Source organism: Pleurodeles waltl, chromosome 9, assembly GCF_031143425.1.
Source record: "Pleurodeles waltl isolate 20211129_DDA chromosome 9, aPleWal1.hap1.20221129, whole genome shotgun sequence".
Lineage (NCBI taxonomy): Eukaryota > Metazoa > Chordata > Amphibia > Caudata > Salamandridae > Pleurodeles > Pleurodeles waltl.
Window position 1 is genome coordinate 290,905,915 of NC_090448.1, and position 17,989 is coordinate 290,923,903.

The 17,989-nt window shown below is 43.8% G+C and overlaps 1 protein-coding gene across 1 annotated transcript in view; it reads right to left on the minus strand.

Moving 5' to 3' along the window:
• The window catches only part of GRM2 (glutamate metabotropic receptor 2), a 438,947-nt gene that overhangs the window by 200,640 nt on the left and 220,318 nt on the right, over nucleotides 1-17,989 (minus strand). Inside the window, exon 2 of the mRNA XM_069206753.1 lies at nucleotides 12,004-12,740. Coding sequence (XP_069062854.1) covers nucleotides 12,004-12,522 — 519 coding nt within the window. The 5' untranslated portion in view covers nucleotides 12,523-12,740. The remainder of the gene's footprint in view (nucleotides 1-12,003; nucleotides 12,741-17,989) is intronic.

Sequence of the window (17,989 nt, forward strand, 5' to 3'; positions counted from 1 at the left end):
ACACATTGTGTCACTGACTAGCATATAGTGTGAGATATCAGGATGAATATGAGTCGGAACCACGAATGCTGGAACCACGCATGCCTAAATAACGTGGTCAGAACAACGACCGTGTTGTTACCATGAATGCCTTTACCACGAATGCCTTCACAACAATTTTGCGTTGTAAAGGCATTTCTGGGAAAGGCATGCTTGGAACGGCATGCGTGGTTCCAGCATGCAAACCCCCCCCCACCCCGCCCCCACCCTTAAAACAATCGTACCCCAAAACTACCCCGACCCTCCACCCCTCTAAAAAACTAAAAATACCCCAGCCCCCACCCCTGCCCCTAAAACTACCCCGATCCCCCACCCTGCCCCTAAAAACAAAAAATACCTTGACCCCCCACCCCTCCCCTAAAACCACAACCCCTCACCCCCTAAAACCTAAACACCCGACCCCCCAACCCTGCCCCTAAAAACTAAAAATATCCAGACCCCCCACCCCACTCCTAAAACTACTGCGACCCCTTCCCACCCTGCTCCTAAACCTACTGCAACCCTGCCACCTCCCTAAAAACTAAACTACCCCAACCCCCACCCCCACCCCTAAAAACTAAAAATACCCTGACCCCCTCAACCCGCACCTAAAACTGCAGCGACCCCTGCCCCTAAACTACCGTGACCCCCAACCCCCTAAAACCTAAACTACCCCACTCCCGCCCCTAAAAACTAAAAATGCCCCGACCCCCCACCCCTGCCCCTAAAAATACTGCGAGCCCCTCTAAAACCTAAACTACCCCTACCTCCCACCTCGCCCCAACGAACTAAAAATACCCTGACCCCGCACCCCTTTGCCTAATACAGTCTCAGCCCCACTTTCCTGACTGCGTCCTCCTCAGAAGTCGACTCCCTTCTGTGCCTTAATCACGCATGTGCGTTGTTCAGCACATCCGTGGTTAAGGCACAGAACAACAAAGTTGTGGTTAACGAAAGTGTTGTTCCGCTTTCATTGTTCACAACTTCATTGTTCCAGAGTCATGGTTGGGGATGTTTCCCGTCCCGATACAAGATGGGATTGATCAACATAACAAGGAGGATAAATAAGCACATAAAGGCACTTTACCAGTGAATTGTTGGGTTATCTGGGCCCACTGTGGAGTTCACTGACATAAAAAGGGGCATAACTGGATACCGGGAAACACCCGGAACAACGACTCCTAAACCACGAAGTCGTGGAATACGAAAGCGAAACAACGGTTTCGTTTTCCACGACTTCCTGGTTTTCGGGCCTTAACCACGCATATGTGAACCACATACATGCGTGGTTAAGGCACAGAAGAAGGGAGTCGATGTGGTGAACGAGGAGGTAAGTTGGGCTGGGACTGGGGCTGTTTTTTTGGGGGTGGGGTGGGGGGCTCGGGTGATTAGGGTTTAGTGGGGAGGAGGGGGGTCAGGGTTTAGGTTTTAGGGGTGGGTTGGGGGGTTGGGTTCCTTTAGGTTTTAGGGGCGGGGTTGGGGACTCGGGGTATTTTTAGTTTTTGGGGCTGGGGTGGGGGGCTTTGGGTGATTAGGGTTTAGGGGGAGGGGGGGTCAGGGTTTAGGTTTTAGGGATGGGTTGGGGGTTGGGTTGCTTTAGGTTTTAGGGGCAGGGGTGGGGACTCTGGGTATTTTTAGTTTTTGGTGGTGGGCTCGGGGTGATTAGGGTTTTTGGGCGGGGGAGGGGGATTAGGGTTTAGGTTTAAGGGGTGGGTTGGGGGTAGGGGTTGTGGTATTTTTGGGGGCAGGGGTTGGGGTGGTTGTAGGGGTGGGGGGCTAGGGGGAACGCATGCTGGAACCGTGCATGCTGATCACTAATGCCTTTACCAGGAATGCCTTTACAACGAAAAATCATTGTAAAGGCATTCGTGGTAAAAGCATTAGTGATACCAACGAGTTTGTTGTTCCGAACTCTTTGTTGAGCCATGGGCACTCGTGGTTTCAACATATAACCCTGGATACCTGATGGTAACGATGGACATGTTAGTGAATACAGGAAGATATGATAACAGTGATTGGATTATGATGGGTTACTTAGGAATGTGATGGTAACGACTTACTGCATAAACACTAAAAATAGGTACATACATATGTCATTTAGGGCCTGATTTATGAAAAGTTTGCACCGCCTCAACGTCATTTTTCTCGGAAAAGCAGCCCAAATTTACAAAATATAATTATATTTTGTAAGTTTGCGCCTCTTTTTTACATAAAAAAATGACGTTAAGGTGGCACAAACTTTCCATAATTCAGGCCCTAAGTGTATTTACTGAAAATGGATAGCTGATGGTTGGGAACAAAGTTCGTTTATCAGAAAATGACAGGCTGATATTTGGCAACAAATATTTTAGCTACTAGAATTAAAGAATTACTAACAACAATAGTTCATGTTTAGGCCAATGAGTTGATTTTCAAAAAATTACAAGCTGACATTTTGAACTGGGGTAAAATTAAGTTATGTTCTGAAAATGACTAGTTGACATTTAGGGACTCGTGTTAATTTACAAAATATTCCAAATTGACGTTTGAATGATAACATATGGCGATGTTGGAACTGTTATAGCTGACGTTATGACATTGTTTTCTTTCGTGTAACTGACACTTTCTTTTTGTTGGAAAGTTGCACACTAAAACACACAATTTTTGTGGCATTTCTTCGAGAAGATCTCCAGGCTCTCCTAAAGTCGGTAGAGGAGCAGAGAAGGTTGGCTTGTTTGTTTTTTCGATTCACTTTGTGCAATTTGGGCATATTTTTATGTCCACTTGTTTGGAAGTGCAACAGCTGTCCCCAAATACTTGTGTAGCAGTCAACCTCTACCATAGGCTCAAGAGGTTATAGTTTCTCCGAGTGGATGCACCCTTGATCAGACCTTTACCTGCCATCAGTTTATGTTCCATGGGGGATCCGTTGTACCAAAAGCAATTTTAACTCAGAATGTTTTTTTGGGGAGTTTTCAATTTAAGAATGTTATTTGAATGCTATGCAGTTGTCAATCTAAGAATGTTATTTGAATGCTATGCAGTTGTCCAAATCTCCCTTATTCTACTATGCATCTACGTCATCTGGATTCCTAGCATATCTCTAACACAACAAGGTTTTATGAAAAATATTAAACAAAATATGAAATAGCAATCTCGTACAAAGGACTGGCAGTTCCTAAAGCAAGACAACAAGTAATAATAGCAGTTAAGTGTAGGTGATAGGGTAAGCTAAGTCTTGTGATGAGGATAATTAGAGCCCAGTGGCCCATGGATAAATATCATATCATGTCCTTCAAAATATATCGAGAATATTGCAGCAAAGATGGAACCTCCACAGTTCTTTTAAAACATAAGATTTTAATTGAATGACACATGCATGAAAAGTTTTAAATGTTGGAAGTAAGATTTAGCATCAGTCATTTGTTACAGTAGATACTGGTGGACATGGCTTGGGTGAAGTTGTTCACAGGTTGATATCAAGATTGAATTAACCACAGGTTTCGTGCCACACACATTATGGGATACTGAAAAAAAACATTGACCATTAGAGCACAAGGGCTTAGGCAGTGCAATTACTGAAATACCTTGTGGAGTTAAAAGTTTGTTCAGAAATTGGGCCACAAACATTTGGATACAATTTTGCGCAGTTGTGATTCAGGATACACATAAGCCAGGCTAACCATGTTTACACCCAAACAGAACAATTATGTAGTCGGGGCTATACTTCTGCCAGATGCAACATTTGCACACATTTCCAATGCTGTGAACCAACTGATGGTGATGGAATGGAAAGAAATGGAGGAAGTGGAAGGTATTATGGCATTTGTGAATTTGAGTCTTTTAGATCATGGTGTCATTTCAAATACTGCATTGAGGACTGACAGTGGTTAACATACTTTATATGAAAGTATTAAGAAGACACGGTTAAAGACTAGCCCAGAGTACAGGCTTTAAATGTTTATCTTCAGACGAATTGGGAATATAGAAAATAATTGATACCTCAGTTTTAATGACCTTGAGAGGTGGAAATTCAGCCCACCAGTGTGGGCTAAATTGATTACTTTGGTACATAATGGCCACGTAGGAATGCCTGACGTTGATTTTGGAAGCCCAGTATGGATCAGGATGTGTGTGTGTGTCGTGCTTTGCAGAACATGCAGTAGACTAACGAGACCTATTGAATATTCTCCGGGCCCAAGGCAGAAGCTAGAGTGGATTTAATTTGTACTATTAATGGTGTGGTGTATGACATCAATGTGCAGTTGTCATGGCTGATTGTTTTACAAAGTGGATAGAGAAGCATTTTATGACAGTTCTCAGAAACGGTGATTATCTTTCCGGACAGATATTCAGAAGGAAGTTTTCCCATTACAAATTGGAATGAAAAAAATGGTCTCTAGTTTGTTGCTGGACAAACTACAGATTTTTAAAAGAGCAATACAAGCATATTAAATTGGTCACATTACTCTCAGAGAAAGAGGCAGGTAGAGCATGCTTGCCATATTTTAAAGGAGACTACAGATTGGCAAAGATTGAGGCAACTCACTGGCAGTTCATGACGAAATAAACATGTATCCCACCACCTCACATGGGTTCTCTGTTAGAATGTTATTTGAATTGCTGTTGAAACATCTCTGCCACACCGGTGGTACATGGTCAGCTCAATTTCGAGATCTTAAAGTTTGGGCTTTTTCCACAGAAGCAAAATAAAGGTGACATGGTGGGCTGTGGAAATATATACCCACATAATATACTACATTTCCAATACCCACAGTTTCTCCCTACAGGTCATTGACATTTGTGTGCAAGAACACAATTGCATGGCTGTCCTTGACAGGCAAAACACCGCTGGACACAAATGAAATAGGGGAGGCTGGCCACCATCAATTGTGTAATTTCAGGCAGCGTTACAATGCTGACAAGCTGAAACAAGAGCAGGCCCAGATTCATTTGGTGTTCCCAGGTGCCCATAAAAGTGTTCATCTTCAGGTTCTGGTGGTCTACTGGAGGCTTTTGTCGATTGTGTATTGGTAAACTGTGCAAAAAGTGATGGGGAGAATGAAGAGTGGTTATGGGCATGGTGGTGTTGTTGTCGGCCTATGTAAGGATGCCATGTGAGGCTTTTGAGTCAGGAACATACGATGGTATAATGGTCAATATTTTCATTATTTTAAGTGGAAGGGGAACTTTACATCATGCTTTACGTTAGCATGATACATTTTTATGTGCTATTAAGTGACACTGTGAGAATTCTAGATCACACCAGATAGTGAAATGAGAGCGCTGTACCATCCTTGAGTGTAAAAAGTAGAGTGGGTATCACTGTTATACTAAGAGCAGATCTGTATACCACAAATGTATTTACTTGAAAGCATCTGTACCATGTTGTTCACCAAAGTCTGACAGTGAAAACACAGCATTAATCAGGAGAGGTTTTCCATATATGCATCTATCACTGTTGTTAGAATAATGGGTGCGCTCTACTGATAGTGAGAGAAGAACACTGAAGTGCTGTATTCTTAAAAAATAGTTTTTATAAACTTGTAAAACACAGAGGACAGATGTGTTTCACCAGAGTCATAGAACAAGCATGGATCAATAATGTTAAAAAGATAGTTGTGCAAAACCACCAGAAGTGAGATATTTGTCTCTCGTTATTTATACTGTCAGGGCAGCGCATTATAAATTCTCCTATGTTGAAGACACATAGATATCTTTATTATTAGCAAGAGAAAGTTTTAAATGAATACCAGGTGAATAGTACTGGATGAGTTTTCCCTTCATAGTAACATTACTGTTCGGTGCCACATTAATGAGTGGATCCTTTTTTGCATCACTCAATACATTACCACTAGAGGTTTACAGCTCCTTTAATAGTGCTAGCTAAGTGCATGGGCCGCATATATAATCATAGTGAAATGAGGAGTTCGAGCAGCGCCCCCTGCCACGCACCGGGAGTCGGCCGCAGAGCTCCGGCCGTGCGGGGCTCACAGGCAGGACTCTCTGAGGAGGCTGCTCCCTTAAACATGTCCCCGTCCCCAGCAGTGCCATCTCCGCCGGAGGAGACTTTGGGAGTCCGCTACGCAAGTTCAAGCTGGTCTTCCTGGGGGAACAGTGCAATTGTCGCTACGCTAACCCTTCAGCCAGTCTGATGTTTCATCTGGAGTATTTAGAAGTGAAGTTCCATGATTTCTTGAACAATGGTTCGCAGAAATGCAAGGGATAGCATCCTTTATTTATTTTCTCTTTCCTTCAGGCCTGTTTTTACTGCATCTAGTAACTTTGAAGGGACTACATATCCCAGACTGCTTTGAGGCTCCAGGAGGCGGGCATTTTCCACAGCACCTGCACTCACTTGACCAGACCAACAAACCCTATAAAGCACGTGGGAGCATTTCGCAGCACAGGACGCGCTAGCAACTTTGAAGGGACTACATATCCCAGACTGCTTTGAGGCCCCATGAGGCGGCCATATTTCCACAGCACCTGCACCCACTTGACCAGACCAATGAGCGCTATAAAGCGCGTGGGGGCACTTCGCAGTGCGGGCCGCACCCGGGCCAAGACCGGCAGAGGCTGGGCTGGGCCCATACTCTTTAGACTTTAACTTTGTGATGCATATATTTGGGTTAATACTGTCGTAGGCATTTTTAGATCTTGGTAGCCTTTTCCTTAGTGACCTGTGGCAGAATGGGGAAAAGTAAGGTGACCACAAGTTCCACGTCCACTTCGCAACCTCATTCCCGGTCCTCCATTGATAACTTTCTGGTACGCGCAGTGGATTTGGTTTCTAATGAAATTAAGTTGGCAGAGCGCTGTCTTTCTTTAGTGGCAGAGGATATTGAATCTAGGCTCCCTAGCAAGCCCTTGAGCCCTGGCGCCCTATACAACATTGATTCTGCAAACAATATGCTGCATGATACTCCACCCCCGTCCACTGTTACTCAAACCCCTTGCATGGACCTGGAAGGGGTGGTTTCGGATAACATAGTTGGGGACGTAGATGTGCGTACTGTTGATTGTTCCAATGTGCCAGATGCTCTGTGTGACTCCTTTGACTCCACCCCATTACCAAAAAGGCAAAGGAGGAATGCTAAATAAAAAATTCAATCTGCCCCAAAGTCACAGCCCTTGACTCAAGATACTCTCATTAGTTCTGTGCCTTCACCCCCGCCAATTGTTGACCCTTGGGCCTTGCTGAAGATTTGGTTTATTGATTTATTGGACTCTAAGCTGTAACTAATCCATACTTGATTAGCAACACTAGAATCTAGTTTGGGCAATTTAGCCTCAATGTCAGTGATGGACCCCCTGCAAGCACGGTCAGTAGCATCTCAGTCAGGGGCCCTCGATTGCCCCTCGGTTAGGGGGATGGTTTTAAGACCTAACCACCTTCCTAGAGTAGCCACACACATTTTTACAGGCTTACAGAATGGGGGTAGAGAAGGTAGCTCAATTGACCAGCTGCCCCCTCTTCCTGTAAATTCACACACACAGGAGATTAAGCCTTAAATTGCAAATAGTACTCCATCCCTTGATAGCCAGCATGAACAACAGCAGGCTGTCCACCCCCCACCCCAGTACCTGGTTATAAATCTGCCACCAGCCTCTTGCCCATATGTGGTCATTTTAGATAATGTCCCTAAGCTTCAAGGCCCCATAAAGGAATCTACCTCAGCCCTTAAAAACAAAGTTATTTTTTGGTTAAATACAAATGTAAGTTGTAAGTGGGACCTTTTAAAGAGATCCCGTTTGGTGCGTGGTATAGGCTCAGTGAGGAGACAATCACTTGGAGACCTTTTGATTGTCAACTTTCGAGATCTGAATGTTGCCAGGGAGATTTTAGCGTTCGCTGATGCCAGTATGGTGAGGCTGAAACAGATTAGAATTCTAGTATTGGGTTATTTTTATAAACATCTAGCCCCCACGAGAGATGCTCAGAACACTGAGAACACCCAGACTTTCCATCAAGCCCCTATATGGGGCTCAGGGAGCCGCTCCCTTTCAGGCCACCTTCCACTTAGCAATCACTACTCAGTTTTGAGTGAACTGGAAGAGGTGGATTGACTACCACTGGCAGCCTAAATTGAGCCTCGTAGAACTACTGGGGAGGGGAATTCGGGGGAGAAGGGACATATTGTCCCCAAGCAGATTGTATCTGAAGTTAAGCCACCTGTAAATGTTCCAGGGGAACTGGCTGCTTTGCCATCCAAGAGGTGTCCATCAACTGATAAACCTCAACACTGGAAACGTCTTAGTTGGAATGTGGCCGGTCTGGCTTCAAAGTTAGAGGTCGAGGGTTGGCGGCTATTTATATTAAATTTTGATATTATCTTTATGCAGGAGACCTGGGCAGTTTCAGAATTTGTTATTGGTAGATACACTAGCTTTAGTAAGTTTGCCACCCCCTCACCTTCAGGTCGCACTAAAGGGAAGGGGGCCTGGTGGCCTGGTTTAAGGTCAGTCTTGGTTACAGGGTCTATCCAATGACAATGGACTCGGATGGAATTTGGGAAGGTAAGAATTTATCTGGTGAATTATTACAACAATAACTTTGCATCTCCTAACAACTCTTCCTTCCTTGACCTCTCTCCTCTCTCTAGCTATAAGTTGTTTGGCTGATAGGGCTCATGCGAGTGGCGGGCCCTTTAAGGTACTTTTGGCAGGGGATTTCAATGCCAAACTGAGAGATATATCCACCTCAGTGGATTCTCTCTTCGATCCCACTGGTAGAGAAGTGGATCAAATGGGGCTGAACCAGAAGGGACGGCACCTATTTGCCCTCCTTCTGGTGCACGCCTTGGTTAGCCCCAAATCCTGCCCAGATATCGCTGTGGCACCAACTTTTATTGGCTGGGGCTGCAGCTCCACAATTGATTACATATTTGTTTCTCAGAACCACTTACTCCTGACCAATGGGCTTGAAGTGATTCCCTCAGTTTTCAGTGACCATAACCCCTTGACGATTCAAGTTAAAGTGCCCTCCCAGACTAAACCGAGAGAACTTGGTCCCAGACTAAAACTAGGGACAAAGGACAATGGTAGGAGGGTAGTTTGGCGCTCATCAAATCTGGCGTTTATTATGGACCAGGTGCAAACCTCCCCCCCCCTTCACTGCACACATTAAGTCAAATAAGCAGTGGGGACACTACTGTTTACCTAATAGGTTTTGCTGAGCTCATGTCTTATATTAGGGAACTCATGAGTAGACTGATTAAAAATGTCCCTTTGATTGGCTGCCCCTGGTTGATAGATCGTGTATGGTAGCCAGGCGCTTAGCCAAAATCCTCGAGACAAAGCCAATGTCATTGCTTGTAGAAGGGCATATACCCAGGCGGTAAAACAGTGGAAGGCTGAAGTTAAGATAGAACAGTGGGAAAATATAATAGAAGCCTCTAAAAAGAAGGACTCCCAGGCTTTTTGGAGGGTAGTCCGGACTGGCCTCTCAGATGGCAAACTGCCAGAAGCAATTACATTGCATATCTCCCCTGATGCTTGGGTTGGCCATTTTTCAGGTATCTATGGGGCTAACGAGGTAAGAGGTCAATCTGTACAGATAACTTTGCCCTTGAACCCTGGCTCCCTCTTTTTAGAGAGTGAGGTCCTAAAAGCGATTTGTGATAGTCTCCCAAATAAGGCCCCCGGTCCGTCTGGGATCCCGATGGACCTTTTCATAAAATATCCAGAGTTTTGGGCCCCTTTGTTGACCAGGATTTTTAATATGGTGTGCAGGGTTGGATTCCCTATATCGTGGCAAACTTCTGTAGTAGTTCCAATTTTTTTAAAAGGCAATACTCTAGACCCTAGGTGTTATCGGCCAATCTCGCTGCTCGACTCCTCCTCAAAATTAATGGGGAGGGTGGTTTTGGAATGTTTGATCTCTTGGGTGCAGGAGAAAAAAAATTCTTGGGCCCAATATGGTTTCAGGAAAGTTCTGGGCACTATTGAGCAGTACCTGAACCTTTACCTTCTTAAGGCCAAGTACAAGTATGTGAAAGGTGGGTCCATTTACTTGGCCTTTAAGGACTTGTCTAGCGCGTTCGATAATGTCAATAGGGAAAAGCGCCGGGCAATTCTTGTAAACATGGGTCTTGATGACGGCCTAGTAGATTTTTTGAGATTCCTTCACCAGGGCCAGAGGACAAAAATAAAGTATAGGTTGAATGGCGAGACCACCTCCCGTTTTGGTGTAAGTCGGGGTGTTCGCCAGGGGTGTGTCCTCGCCCCCATTGTATTTCTTTTATACATTAATGACTTAGAGAACACCTTGGTTTCTACAAGAGCTGATGTGACCCGCATACACAATAACGCCATTCCAGCCCTACTGTATGCGGATGATACAGTCTTACTGGCGAGGACTGCAAATGGGCTCAAACTGCTAGTGGATAGTTTTGTTAAGTTCATGAAAAATTTAGACCTTGAAACCTACTGCTCGAAGACCTTTGTAATGGTTTGTGGCCCTAAAAATACCAAGACGTGCCCTATGCGGATAGGAGAATGAACTTTAACAAAAATAGGTTCCTTTTTGTATCTGGAGCTAGAATTTGACGAAGCATGTAGTTGGTGTTCCTGCTTAAAAAACAGGGTATTACGCATGGTGCGTACAGTGGGTATTACCCACTCCCTGGCCGCCAATATAGGGTGGAAGGCGGTTGCCCCCATATTGGAGGTTTATAAGAGAAAATGTCTGCCGGCTGTGACCTATGGCATGGGGTTGTTGGGGTATAAAGATGTTGGGAACCTTCAGGTAGAGGAAAATGTATTCTGTTGCCGGTTGTTGGGTGTCCCACCCTCTACTCCCCATTTTTCTGTCCACCAGGAATTGGGTCTTGAATACTTACAGGGTAGAATTAGTGTCGCCCCGTTGGAGCTGTGGTGTGCAATTTGGCTTAATAAAGAAGCTGTCCTCAACCAGCTGATAATTCAGGATTGCGCTCTTAGTGATCCCGCTTGTTCAATCCCATGGCTGAAATATATCAAAGGACTTCTGAATGAAGTGGGTTGCCCACATTTGTTTAAAAATCCGCATTTGATTACCAAAAAAGACAACACGTGGATATGTGACCACTTCTTTGAGTTAAGGCGTGCGGCTCGTGAATCAAATGAAGTGGTCAAGGTAACTGTCAAAGATTACTGTATGGTACAAATTTGCCCGGGGCCAGCCCCTTATTTATTGTTTGTACATAATGTGTATGAGAGATTGCTTTTAACCCGCTTCAGACTAGGGTCCCTTCACTGGTTACTGTCCTTTCCTCAGAGACAGTTGTCCTCCAGCAATATCTGTATCTGCCCCTGTGATGAGCACTCCCCACAAACGCTGCTACATTTAATGTTCTTCTGTAAATACTATGTGCCTCTAAGAAAATTGCACTTCTTACCTCTGTTACGAAATTACAGCTTTACCAATTGCAGGGATGCTTTGCTTTTTCTTCGCCAGTTAAATGATTATGAGGTATGTAGCTCCGTAGGACTTTTTCTGAAAGGAGTATGGCCTGGCGTAAGAGGATGGTGTTAAAACAGTTGGGAGATTTTCTCATAGGCGAGGACCTGTAAGTGTTTTAATATTTTATATGTTTTTACATTTCATACAATAGGTGTTTGTTTTGTTTGAATTGCATATAGGGGAGGATCTGTAAGTATTACTTATATTTTAAATGCATCTTTATCTTGCTTGAATTTTAGTATCTTGAGCTTCTGTATGGTCTCGATGATTTGCCTGTATATCTTTATTGGTGTTTCTTTTGTGGATATTATTATATTAGAATAAAGATTTTACTTACTACTAGTGAAATGAGTGAGATAAATGTGCTCCTGTTAGGTTAGCATGATGGGGTACCTGTCCGAAAAACTCTAAATCAGGCCCTTTGTTTCTTTGGTGCATGCTCACTTCTCTTCATTTGCTGCTCTCCTCTCTTCCCATATAACTTCCTTTGCTCATGTTTTCCTGAATCTTCTGCCTTTTACCACTCCCTTCCATTTCTGAGCAACAGTATCCCAGCTTACCTGAATGGAAACGTCGCTGTAGGACCCCCCAATGACACCCGTTATGGCCATGGGTACTTCATCGTGGATGGCATATGATCCGTCAGGGCAGATGTGTTCTGAACCATCCACCTTTGTCAGGGAGGCCCGAACAAAGTCCAGTGACTGCTCCAGGGCATAGGTGTCCTTAGAGCATGTGTCCAGTATATGGGCACCAAGTTTGATGCCAGGCAGGATGCGGTGGTCCCTGTTAATCTCATCTAGGGCAAAAAGCATGGCCTCCAACCGTTGGATTCCACGATGCTCATTGATCTTTCCACATTCTTCCATGGTGGACCCCTTCTCATGCACAGGAAATAGACCCCCAATGACCAGATCCCCATCGATGCTGATCTCCTTCTTCACCACTATGCTGTAGCTGGGGCTCTGACTGGGGTGGACCAGTTGCAGACTTTTGAACAAAAGTAGTGTCATCCATGTGAAATTGGATAGTTCCAACCGTGCTGCACGATGCGCCATGGGCCTTACCAGCAGAGCCATCGCCCTTGACCATTCAAAGCTAAAGACTGGGTGGAAAATCTGTTGGCTGTTTGAAGATGATGGAACGGACGTCTGAGAAGAGTTCCTTGCCAAGAACTGTTTGCACTCATTTGCTGGCACTTCTGTTTGCCTTGAGATGGATAAACGTCAATCAGAGATCTTCAGATGCCTCAAGGGTAGCTAGCCTGCTCTAGCAAGAAGAGGATCATTTTGTACATCTGCAAAATACATAGAAGCAACAAATGGTTATATTGACAAACAGCATTTGAGAAACATCCTCATTTCCAAATGGTATCCAACACACCAATTAATCATTTCCCCACGACAAATGTATCTGAGTCCTGTTATAGGATTTTTGGACTGAAGAGTTTGACAAAGTTATTGACATTGGAATACAGGCGTGTTCACTTTGAGGACTCTGTATATGCTCTGTAAATTGGTATGCAAATATATAGGTTTACCTGGCAGGGATGGGCTAAATTGAGAAGGGTAATACAATACTACAGATCATTTCCCAACTAGGGCGGATTCTGAGATATGGCAGGCACACAAAGCCTCCCCCTTCTAGGATGCAATGACTTTAAGGTCCAGCACCCTCATTCAGAGCCTTCCACCTGGATCTCTTCCTGCCTACGGATGCAGAAGATGCTTGTACAGAACTATGAAGAAAAATACATGGGAGCTACGTCGGGATAGATTGACACCTGAAGAACAATGGAGGTATGTGTTGGTTGGTGATGGAGACATCAACAGAATGAGACACTTAACAATCAACAAATATAGAAAAAGTATATTACTTATCAAACAGTTGAGATTGCTATTCTGTATTGTTTGGATGTTCTGTGCTGCGCTCCCCATTTAAAAAAAAATTTGATTTCAGGTTACAGTCCGCAAAGCTCCATGGTTCAGTGGGTGTGCAGCAGTAGAGACTAAGGATGAAGTATATTAGAGCAATGTGTGGTCTTTCAGATTTGCATTATCAATTTGCATACTTCCCTGATTATGGAACAAATCTATCCTGTCTAATATAAAAAATGGGAGATGGATATTAGTCTGGAGAGTTTAAAAAAATGTTCAACTTAGGGTTAATAACACTTTGCAGTGGTGCGAAAGCGTACTCAAGGAAGTCAACTAGGAGGTTATTGCACTCATTACATGATCGTTGATTAAACCCATCTTGTGAAGGTCATTCATAATAACACCCCTTTATGCAGAGACCACAAAAAGGCCAAGGAGAGACCAAAAAAGGTTGAATGCAGTTAGTGATAGAAAACAAAAGGAATTTGACTCAAGTAGTGTGACAGCTGATCTAAGACTCCCTAGGAACTCTTCACTTTCCCTTTCCCAGTATAGATCACCCAGCGTCCATGTCAAAGAGAAGGATTGGTAAAAAAAGAGAACTACGATCCTCCACTCAGAAGGCCCATGGATCAAACAAATAGACCTGTGGATAATGTTATCATGAAAGTGTTCTTTTAAAAGGTTGCCGGCTTCAGAACGTTGTTGAATTTAAAAATAATCAATGAATAATCCTAAAAAGCATAGTATTTAGTGCAACAAACCTGTTTAAACTAGCTATATCGTGCTCCGAGAATATTTATTTAAAATCACGAATAGGGTAATTTGTTCGCTAACGTGGTGCTCCCTTCAGAGAACAGTGATAATGTTATTATATTACACTTCCCATTGATGCATGTATTTCATGCATATCTGGCTTTTGTGCCCACCTGTCTCTCTGCTGAAGCACTTTCTGTAACTGCACATTTCTATCTCATAGTAATTATCACTTTATATCTCTTTCTATTTTGCCACTTCTTCCTCCCTCTTCGCCCTCTTTTATGCTTCAGTATTTTGCCCTCTCTTATGCCTCAGTATTTTTGCTTTCTTCTTCACTATATCTCTAAGATTTACCTTAAAACCACTCTTTCTCTTGCAGGTATATCCACACTTTTCTCTTACAGTAATCTCACTTCACCTCTGTCATTCCTCATATATGACTCAATCTTTTCACTCCCTGACGTGTTCTCCCCTTATTACTACAACATTATATATGACCCCACTCCAACTTATACCTTTGGTGAATCATTCAGGTTCACCATCACCTTGTCTAATTTCTGCCTCTTAACTCTCCACCCATCATATCTTCCTCCTGCTTTCTTCTTTCTCTTTACTTTCCACTACTCTCTCAATTCCTTTAATTTCTCCTACTCTTTCATCATCTTAGTTCGCCATCTCTTCCTCGCAGACAGATGTTGCCAGTGCTGACCACGTCTGTGACAGGCTCTCACCTCCCACCAGATGCAGGGCTGCCTCTGTTGGGTGTTTACACAGAATATTGGAACCAAAAATATTGTGGGACAAAATATTGTGTCAAGAATATCGAGGGTAAAAATATTTTGAAGTTAAGTTTCTATAAGTAAGTAAATTTCCCTATATATAACTTCACATATTGTACCTTGATAATATATATAACTTCAAGGTATGTAAATGTGGAGTTAAGAGTAATAAATCTTTATTTACCTATTTGCACTTACTTTCTTGATATTTTGTACCTCAAATGTTTTTGACACAATATTTTGTTCACACAATATTTTTGGTTTTGATATTCTGTCAGTGATCCCATTTGTTTCCAGCTACTAGCCTGATCAATGCCCATGGTGAGGCATGAGGTGACATGTAATCAACTGGCACAAAAAAACTGTGCATGAATCTAATTTGAGTCTCTGCAGGAGCAGCTCCCTGAGAAAGGGTATTGGCATGCCCATCATTCATTGGTCTCAGGTGACATTCTTTTACCCACATTTATGCCTAACAAAAAATATATAATGAATATAGTCATTTTTAAAGCTATTTGTGCATGTGTGTCAGTCTTATATGAGCAAATAACCTATTCAGGAAACTTGGTTTTGTGCTTGTAACTTGATTTGCTGACAAAGAGATAGCAATGTGAGTAAATATACTCCTGTGGGCATTCAAAGTGGGAAGGAGCTGGAAATTTGGGCATACACAACCTCATATGTTTCTTGGTATTCTGAAATCATTGTATGCCCTTTTCCCACCCCACCTTGGAAATGGTTGAAGATCTACTATCAATGTCATCAGTAAACACCTCTTCAGAACAGGATGTATCCCCAACCCCAGAATTGTTATGGGTGTAGCCGGTAAACTGGAAAAACCTTTCTGCTCTTACACCAGCTTGAATCATTTTTTGCTCACAAGGAATTCCTCATTTCTATCCTGGTATGTGAAAAAATAATTCACAGTGCTATTCCAAGATTACTCCTGAAAAGCTTTGACTGGTGTAACCTGGAAATTATGGAGGAATTCCTGAAATTAGTTAATATACACCCATGTAAGGCTGCAAATCTCTGGGTGCTGGCTTAATCACCACTTTAGGGGCGAAGCCAACCTTGTTCATCTAACCAGATTGATAGATTTTTGACTCTAAGTTCTATTGAGTGTAGACTTTATCAGAAGACCACTAAAGTTGGTCAGGTTGAAAGGTAATGTTGCAAGAAAACTTGCACTGGCTGCAAAGGACTCAAACTAAAGCAGCTCCCGTACAGTAGTAAACACTTTCCTTTCTACAAAAGCCAAAAGTACGGCTTTGTCAATGTTCTTTTTAGGTCGAGTTTTGAGACCTGTTGTAATCACTTTGTGGGCCTAGAGCCCACCCACTGCTTTTCATTCATTTGATTCAGTGCCCTTTAAAATTCCTTGCTTTCAAATGGGTATTTGTTCCCAACTGTCCTTCCTTTTTGATTGTTTATTCCTTCTCATGGAGCAGGCCCCAGGACTTGTAGCCTTCCACCTGTGTGCATTTAGGCTTGTTTTTGGCACTACTTTTTTCTTCTGTTTCTGCAGGTGACATGGTAAGGCTGTCTGGTTGCACAGCTGCTCCCCCTGCTGCTCCCCATCCTGTGCCACCGCAGACTGCCCCTTGTGTGCGCAGAGCTTGGGCCTACCTCTGCTGCTTCTGTTGGTTTTCTTTTGCAGATTACACAATGCTCTGTCATCTGTCGTGACATAACCGCTCATTTTTTCTCTGACTACGAGTTTGACATCCCTCCTTCTTTTCTTTGGATCTTCCCTGGCAGTAATGTCTTTGAGCGATTAGCAAAGGCGGTCCCCTCCGTGTAGAACTCAACCACTAGAAATTACATCAGTGGTGCACCCTGTATTTCCCAAACTCTGCCTTTCAGGTTTCTGAAAGTGCATATGTTTCTCCTTTCCCTAGAAAGTCAATGTAAAATTTTGCAGACTCTCTATAGCTCTCCTTGCTGTTTCCTGAAGAGGCAGGGGGGACAAAGAGCTGTGCAGGGCCCTCCCTCTCTGGCCTACTTTAAATTGAAATCAGGAATTTGTCCTCTTCCCTGCTTTGGCAGAGCTGGGAAATAGCCGGAAGGGAGCCGGGCATCTGCTTTCAATAACTGTCTCATCCTTCTGCCCTCCCTTTTCTGTCTCTGGTGTGGCAAATATGTGTGAAGTCATGTTGTGGTGGGGGAGGGTACTGGGAACAGAGAGATGCCTCCCCCTGGAACTACTGTGGGCGTGGTTAGATCTCACATTACAGATAAACACCTATATCCTGTTTCACCCGCTCATTTACTTTCCAAAGAATAAGAAATACATTGTGGGTGTCTGTGTTGGTCAATGAGGGGTTATCATAATGTTTAATGTTGCATTGTTCACTCAATCTTCGTATTACATAATTGTGGGGTGCACTAATGAATGTAATGATAAATACCCCCAATAGAAGGACACCCCCAGGAGTGCACATGCACTGAAGTGAGGCCACATACTGGACACTTTGGCTTCCCTGCCAAATCAGCCCATTGCCACCTGCATGAAGGCGAGAACTCTAAGCAAAGGGCAGTTCATTTGTAGCCAGTGTGTGGTAGAAGGTCAGACTAGCCCCGTTGCAAATAGCGAATTCCTTTTCACCTGAATGTCCCTCGTTCTGTGTTTAAAGTTAATTGCAGAATGTTGTTTCATAACAACCCCACCTCCCATTCTGTGACACCATTGCCGACGTTATCAGCACCCACGCCCTCACCTCCACAAACTACCTACTCCTTGGGGACCTAAACTTTCACCTGGAGAGCACCAACGACTGGAACTCCACTACCCTGCTGGACAACCTCGCAAACCTCGGCCTCAAGCAACTAGTCACCTCACCCACCCACTCAGCCAGTCACACGCTAGATGCCATTTTCTCCTCCAGTAACCTCATCACCTTCACTTACACCACAGAACTCCACTGGACTGACCACCACTGCATTCACTTTTCCTTCTTGAAGCCCACCACCCACCACCAACAACTTCCGATCCCCTACCACAAGTGGAACAAGATCTCCAAAGAACTACTGATCTCGAACCTCGCACAAGCTCCACTTCCCAGTACCAACGACCCCAACACCGCCGCCCTCAACTTCACTTGATGGCTAGGACCATGCGCCGACTCCCT